General features: G+C 39.4%; 1 protein-coding gene across 2 annotated transcripts; it reads left to right on the top strand.

Moving 5' to 3' along the window:
- Nucleotides 1–91: 91 nt before the first annotated feature.
- slc41a2a (solute carrier family 41 member 2a) lies at nucleotides 92–8147 on the top strand. 2 transcript variants are annotated; one of them, XM_042108809.1, is made up of 11 exons: nucleotides 92–258; nucleotides 2527–2970; nucleotides 3055–3162; nucleotides 3439–3510; nucleotides 3621–3765; nucleotides 3998–4144; nucleotides 4244–4391; nucleotides 4567–4646; nucleotides 5338–5469; nucleotides 5996–6144; nucleotides 6521–8147. In XM_042108809.1, exons 2-11 carry the CDS (start codon nucleotides 2671–2673, stop codon nucleotides 6704–6706), a joined length of 1467 nt encoding a protein of 488 aa, XP_041964743.1. In that variant the 5' UTR covers nucleotides 92–258; nucleotides 2527–2670; the 3' UTR covers nucleotides 6707–8147. The 2 variants fall into 2 exon arrangements, with proteins under 2 accessions (XP_041964743.1, XP_041964741.1); XM_042108807.1 differs by having other exon boundaries at nucleotides 2508–2970.
- The last annotated feature ends 266 nt before the right edge of the window (nucleotides 8148–8413 follow it).

Below are 8413 nucleotides of genomic sequence, written 5' to 3'. Positions count from 1 at the left end.
TGCAGGCCTACGTCTAGCTTATGTCGGGAATTATTCAGTAGGCTAGGCAGCATATACATATATATATCTATGCTAGGCAGGCTATGCGACGCTCCTCATAAATATAAGAAGTTATAGAACTAAGCTGGAGTAGCCTACGCCTTACAACAAAATATGGGCGTGTACTTCAGTTAGGCAAGTTGTCACTTCAGGACTTGTCATTACGGCCGTAAGGAGAAACGAAGAATCCACTAACTTTGATACCAACAATGTCGTCAGGTCAGAGATTTTTCATTCAGTTTGTATATTAACAATAATCTTTTTTTTTTGTTTTTTTTTTCTCGCAAAATGACTTTCTAAAGCTGACTAAGTGTAACTGTTATTTTGGATTGCCTTTTCAAATAGATTTCCCATGAGGATAGGCTGTAGCCTAACTATTATTTGACGGACCAAATTTGTGACCAGGTGTGATAGGCTATAGGCAACTAACGCAATTTAGGTGGTTCAGTATCATTTGGCTTCATAACCTTTAGAGGGAAAAACGGATTGTAGAAATAGACCAAAATGAAGGCATTTAACTATTAAGAATACCCGGCTACATGATAGACAACCCCAAAAATGAATAGCCTATAATTAGCTATCCTAACCTTATTTGTTCAATTGATGGAATTATAACAGAATTTCCGCCCGGTTCACATTTCAACCTGTTGGGGGTGTAACAGAGCCATAGAATGGTTTCTTTATAGTTTGTAGACCTTGATGGTAAGACCTAGTTATCTAGCATGCAACCTAAATAACAGTGTGGACTCTAACAGGGTGGAAAGTTTTGAGTCATCAACGTTTAACAAATTGTCCCTCTACAGATGAACATAACTTCTATAATTAGACCCTATACCAAATAGGCTATGTTTTCTTAAATGTTCTGATTGGATCAACATTCTCCATAGGGTGTAACTTTAAGAGTGCTCCAATATGATAGCATTTCAAAAACTACAACAAAAAGGTTAGAGTGAAAGTTTTCCAACTGAAAAAGAATGCTATCACTGTCTGAAAATAGCCAGTAGTCTAGGCTAAACGAAGAAAATGTTGATTTGTATGGAGTCTATCAAACATTTAAAGAATATTTTGATGTTTTTATTACATTTTGGTTAATAGTTCTTATGGAAGTTAATTTGCACTGCATACATAATACAAATGGAATGCATTGCATAGGCTATCATTTAGCAGACGCTTCTATCCAATCCATTTTACAATAGTGTGTAAAATGAGAAAATATGTTTAAGTGTTTAAGTGATCCCCAGGGAAATATAGGATAGGAACCCATAACCTAGTGGGGCTATATAGCCTAACCATCAAGTCTCATGTTCCCAGGTGTCTCTGTAATCGTCTACCAAAAATTGGTATGAAAAAACTTTGACAAAACCCAGGCCTATATGACCACCATAGAGTAAATCATTGGAACCAGGATACCAGGAATCACCCATTTGCTGTTTGATAGTTAATAAGGCTATAGCCTAGGCTTACAATATTTAGCAAAGGAAAAAAAAGTTCCTGAACATACTCCAGTGGAAAGAGTCCACAATTTACTCTACAGGCTACAACCATTATGAAGACAGTAGACCAAGACGAGTCGGCCACAAAGTCAGGTGGGGAGATGTCAGGTGTGAGGGAGCATTGGCCTACACCTCTTTGCATAAAGGATCTGCGTGTGGTATTTTGGCAAGTTATTGAACTATTCATTCATTCATTCATTTTCATTCATTCAACCATCATTTATTGTCGGAGGTTCATTGAGGGTAGTCCTCATTTTCAGTGAACCCAAGATAAAATAGAGAAAAATAGCCAAACAGCATATGGAGCAGCAAAGTCGCCAGTGTACCCGTTAGGTAATCAACATAGGAATTAGATAGGAATTAACCTACGTCATTTTTGCTTGTTGCCTGACTTTTCACTGTAAATTTAGGGTCCAGTGTATTCATTTAAAAGGTGTTTCTTATGTGTTCTGCAATACCTTTATATTGCTTCACCGCTATGAGGCACTGCTGTATTATAAGTGTGCATGTATTTACGTAAAAAGGGAGAAGAAGAATGAATTAAGATGGTGGCTATGTATGAACCTTTACCAAAGTCCTTTCAGGCAAGTCCCTCCACTCAGCAGCCATATTGTGATACTTTTTGGGCACTTATCGGGCATCTATTTTGGCAGAAATGCGCGTGTGCAAGGCTTCACGACACCAACCTTGCTCCAGTGGCGAGATCACAACACGTGATTGGAACAATGTATTCACAACACACCACATGATTAGCACAATGTATTCACATGTTGACTTTTTTGACACAGAAGGGGCGGAATATGTGTAGACAACTGCCATATTGCAGTTAAAATCTAACCCCATGCATTTCTATGGAGGATTTATGAGTGCTTTGTTTCGTCATTAGAAAGTCTCTGCCTTTACTGCTTACAGAAGACACTACAGTGCCACAGCCTATAATTAAACACATGTATCTGTGCTTCCTTTGTGTTTCAGATAAACATCCAACATATAGGCCTACAAATGAGGACAGTTGCCATGAGGAAATGTAGGGAGATAGCCTCCAGCTTTGTGTTTGTTGCCTAATAAAATCCCAGGCTAGCCCAAAACATGATGGAGAGATGTGTTTGACTGATTGGATGCCCTTCTGATTGACAGTATGAGCACAGCTGTGGCTTATCATGAACTAGGAGAGGCTCTTGAGGGCCCTGAGACACTCACAGGCGGGTCCCTTAGCCTCTCTGATCATGAAATCAGAGACTACTCAGAAATTGATCCTTTGCTACGAAGTAGCCGTTCACACAGGCTGCAGTTGGATAATGATAATGATGACCACAGCTCACTTTCTGGGCATATGCCCAGTGAGTCTGTTCGTGCCATGCTGCTTCAGATCCTGGTGCCCTTCCTGCTTGCAGGGATTGGCACTGTGTCGGCTGGAATGCTGCTGGATGTGGTTCAGGTGAGTTCTGCGAGTGATGTTTCAGAGTGTAGGGTATTGACAACTGTTTATGAACCTGTCTTTCTGTTTGTCTTTGTGTCACAGTACTGGGATGTATTTGTGAACATCACAGAGATCTTCATTCTGGTACCCTCTCTTCTTGGTCTAAAAGGAAACCTGGAGATGACTTTGGCCTCAAGGCTGTCCACGGCTGTAAGCAAACTTAGACACACACACACACACACACTCATAAACAAACTGCCTGTTACATTCTTTCATTTGCATCACATGCTCTCTGCTCCCCTCTGTGAAATCTAACACAGACTTGTTGAGAAAACAATGTGGCTATGCTGTTAAGTTTAGGAATATAGCAGGAGCAGTATAGTATGGTTGTAAAAGCAGTAGGCATGTTCCCCAGGTAATAAAGACAAAACTGGGGGGATTATTCCAGTGTCTGTCTGTGTAATGAATCTGCATTTTTATTGTCAGGTTAATGTTGGAAAGATTACAAATCCAAGAGAAATGCGTAATTTGGTCATTGGGAACCTGGCACTCAAGCAAGTAAACAGTTTTTCCTCATTGTCAATCCGTAATGTTATTTTGATTCCAAAATGAAACACATAACTATGAATGTAGATCTTTTGAGTGGCACCACATGCTTTTGTTCCGAGGTGCAAGCCACTGTGCTGGGCTTCCTGGCTGCTATAGCTGCCTGTGTCCTGGGCTGGGCTCTGACAGAGGACCTGACCGTTAGCCATGCATCAGTGTTGTGCTGTTCCAGTGTGGTGACCGCCTTCACTGCCTCCCTCTTACAGGGTAGGTCACCCTCAACTCACTGCCTGACCTGTCTGCCAAACCCAGTGACACAGCGCATACAATTCAGTGTTGTGCTCTTTAGGATAGCAATCAATGTCTTATATCTGCACAGTAGTGCCAGGTCAGTAGACTCTATGCCACATCATGGTCGACCACTTCAGCAGTTCTACAATGTTCAACAATGTACCATCCATCCCTTACCTTTTAAGGAGAGACTCTGATTTCCCAATAGGCATCCTCATGGTGGGAGTCATTGTTGGGTCCAAGAAGATGGGTATCAACCCTGATAATGTAGCCACGCCAATAGCAGCAAGCTTTGGAGACCTGATCACACTAACAATTTTAGCATTTGTTGGTCAAGGGCTGTATGACTGCACTGGTAAGAAGAATTGGATAAAGATTGAGAAAGGTCATTTAATAAATAAAATACTCTCTCTCCCTTCATTACTGTCTTTTCTGCTCTCACTGTTTGTTATAGGTTCGTACCCCTATGTTTCCTATGTACTTTGTGTACTCTTGCTCTGCCTGATCCCAGTATGGGTTGTAGTATCTTTTCTACACCCTGAGAGTCGAAAACTGCTGTATACTGGCTGGGAACCAATCATCACTGCTTTGTTTATCAGCAGGTCAGTAATTCACATTTTCTGACAGATAGACTTTGACAAGTAAAACCAGCTGTAGTAACAATATTTTGGATCATAAAGTTATGTTTAAATTGCCTGTCACTATGTAATTATGTTTTATATGAATAAAGTGTGCCCCATACCCCAAGAGCCACAGTTCCTTTACTTTTCACCACAGCATGGGTGGACTTATTCTGGATAGAACCGTGTCAGACCCAAACCTTGAGGGAATGGTGGTATACACCCCTGTCATCAATGGTAATGTTAGCAAACACATCAAATATTTCCACAGGAATATCATAACACAGGCCATGCATCCATGTTTTGACTTTGATTTCAGATAAAAAAAAAGTTACCCATTTGGGCAACAAGCACTGAAAGCACTTTTTGAGAAAACCTGCTAAGCAATCTTGCTGCTGGCAAAGAGCATGGGGGCTGTTTTATCCAAAATGACTGCATCAGGTCATGGAAAATTAAGTAGAAATTCGCAACCATATGGAGAATGTAAAAAAGGAATCACAGTTGTCATGTATAATATTGCATGATAAATCTAAAGAGCTTACTATACATTTTATACGATAATGCCCTCCAACATGCAAGGTAGGGATGTATATTTGTATATGTCACTGCATGTGAAAGGGGCCATAATTATGCCTGTTAATACATTGTTATAGTATACAATATAATAATGAACCTATACAGTTTTTCCATTTGTGTTTTTCCTTCATCATCCGAGAGTCAGTAAATGTGATTTACTGAGTAAAATCAGCTTTGCTGAGCTGATCCAATTACTTTAGATGTTGGACTTTATTTGGATTAAATTTGGATCTGTCCAAACCCAATAAATCTGATATGGCATTTTAGGCCAGCAAAATATTGTAGTATGATTTTGTATCACTGGCTAATATCATTAAAAACTATTATCCCTTCCTCTTGTCCTCTCACCAAGGTATTGGTGGTAATCTTGTCGCAATTCAGTCCAGTCGCATTGCCACATATCTACACTTCCACTCTGTCCTTGGAGTCCTGCCCACAGATGCTAGAGGCAACCATTGCCCTTGCCATACCTTCTGTGGCAAAGGTACAGATCTTACCAGTATGATATTATTTGAGTATGTTAACTTGCGTATGTTAATGTATGTATAGTTATAGTTTAGTATGTCAACTTCTATCTGCTAGTTGAACAGTTGCAAATACCCACATTCCATGTTTTCTGGATTTCTGTTGTTTTTGTCACTAATGGAAGTAGGCCTCCTAGCAAATATTAGTGCTTGAAAAGTACCGGAACTCCCCTCTAAATTGGAATGCAGGTCAAATGGTTGCAAGGACCAACATCCTGATTGTGTATCATGTGAAGGTCAGGAAGAGCACTGTAATGTTAAAAATTAGTAGTCTCAATCAATTTTGAAGCTGCTGTATGTTTTTGTCAGTCTTTTATCATTCACCTTTATGGCATTACTTCTTTTCTGAGAGGATTTTCAGCAGAACCTGATCTGTAATATATAAATTAACCCAGTGGTTGTTCAATCATCTTATTGCTTAGTACATTTATCTTATTGTGTATCATTGCTGTCAGACCAAATTGTGTACTGTATGTGTATCATAAGGCCCAAACCAGCGGTCTGCTCAAGTTCTACTGCTGTTGGTGATCCCAGGTCACCTGATCTTCATTTATGTCATTCACCTCATACAAAGTGGCCAAACACCTCTGACGCCCATCTTCATTACACTCTTCTTGACTGCTGCTCTTATGCAGGTGGGTGTACTAAGTGTTCTCAAGCTGTGTTAGTCATTTTAAAGGTGCCAGGGCAAGGTTTTGTAGCCTGTCCTTAATTAGTGATGTTGGTAAAAAGCAAAGGTTAGTTATGCAGGGATCACTGTGAGACATGTTTGGTGAGTTGCTTGCCATGCTGACATGCATGGGTACTCTATAAACTCTTGTCGTTGTGGTGTATGCAAGTGTTAAGCTGACCAGATATCCAACTGGAAAAACATTACATTAAATAGATAAAGCCCATTTTGAAGGATGACCACTGTGGCCAGATTTCACTTGAGTGAGAACACTGAGAAGACATTCAGGTTGTGGATTTGTATGTATTTCTAAACATGCCTTCATATATTATCCTCATCAGGTGTTCCTACTGCTGTGTATAGCTAACTGGATGGTGCACTGTCTGTGGCGAATTAGAAGAGACCCAGATACTTGTTCCATTCCCTATCTAACAGCTTTGGGAGACCTCTTAGGGACTGCTTTCTTAGCTTTAACTTTCCACCTCCTGTACATCATTGTGGACAAGGAAAGTGACACAGGAAACTGAGCTGACTGCTTGTGAAGATTTACAGCTGCACACAGCATCATCTGTACTCCATCTAGACATTATTCTATTTGTACCTAATGTCTTTCTATTCAGGTAGCATACTCCTGGTTTCAAATATGACTATGGACTTCAACATAACACAAACATCAGCGGTTTTGGGGGGGAAAAAATATTGTTTTGTGTTATCAACCTTGTCATGTGTGTCCTGTGGAGGAAATATTTAATTGTTGTGTGTTTTTATGTATGAGTGGCTGATCCTAGCTCACCATGTCTCTGTATTTACCTGTGCCTCCACATCCCAATGCTTGTCACTCAGTTTTTTTTTTTATTCCATGCTGTATTATTCCGATGTAGCAAATCAACGTAATATCTTGTATAAGCACATCTTCTATCCAAATGATATATTTGTAGTTCCTTTATTTGAACAAAATGCCATTTGTAACCATTTGTTTGAACAAAATGCCATTTGTTAGGTTGGGCCTGCCTGGGGCTCAGTCCTGGCACCCTACAGGTTATCAGGCCCTGCAGGGGACAGTCATTCTTGCACATCCTCTGTAACAAACTTTTCTCGTCCTAATTATGCTAATATAATATTATTATAATAAAAACGAGATATAATAGTTATAGTTATAATAATACTGTATTCCTTATTGAACAATATGAACAATAGTAATAGTGTAGGATATCCCTAAATACTCCACCGTGTTCTTTTTCATAAGGGTTAATGGGTTAGTATCCTTCCATAAAATGAAAATTAATTGATGAAATTTGATGTTTGGAATTTCACCTCACAAAACATGATGGTGTGATTTATCATTACTTTGAAGTAATATATTACATTGATGGTATTGATGATGTGATATTGAGCATTAATGGGATGTTTGATTTTTTATTTGATTTTTAATCAGATTATTTTATTTAAATCCACCATTATTTTATTTAATAATCCACCTGTAGTAAGTAGCCATGTTTACATGGACAGTTTTTTTGTCATTCTGATTAAACTATTCCGATTGAAAAAATCGTGCCGTCTGTTTACATGGGGTACAATCTATTCTGATCTCTCAGTGCTTTAGAATATTTGATCGGAGGCCATTGTTGCCTACTTTTCCTTGAGAAGACACAGCAGTCAATCTGAATGACCGTATACATGGGTGTTAATTCGGAATAGGAGCAGACTACACCACCTCTTTCATTCCGATTAAAATTCTGATGAGATCAGGAATTTTCATTCCTATTGAGGTGTTTATAGAAGTGTCCATGGCTACTGATTGTAGTGATTTTCAATCTGTTGATACCAAAAACATAAACAGATCTTACACTTGGTCAAAAAGTTATAGTACCTAATTACATAATATTTGTGTTGCTTTATTTATACTTTATGTGTTATGGTTTTTATGAAAGGTTATTGACTTTTGACCTCAGTAGGCAAATAAAGCATCTCTCTCTTCCATGCTCCTGAAGCACCATGTTGATTGTTTACTGGTTATGGCTTGGTCTGAGTCACTGCATTTCACCTTTCTGTCAACACTCATATTAGATGCACACAAGGAGCATGCATGCAAGAGGAGTGAGTGAGTACACATAGGCTACACCTGGAGCAGTGGGGAGCCATTGCTGTGGAGCCCAGGGAGCAGTTGAGGGCCTTGCTCAAGCCTTTAGGCCATGGCCCATTCAGGCAGGACTGTGAGAACACCTGGATAGACA

Source organism: Alosa sapidissima, chromosome 11 (assembly GCF_018492685.1).
Source record: "Alosa sapidissima isolate fAloSap1 chromosome 11, fAloSap1.pri, whole genome shotgun sequence".
In the NCBI taxonomy this organism is placed as follows: Eukaryota; Metazoa; Chordata; class Actinopteri; order Clupeiformes; family Clupeidae; genus Alosa; species Alosa sapidissima.
Note: the sequence above shows the minus strand (reverse complement) of the source record. Positions and strands in the feature narration are given on the sequence as shown.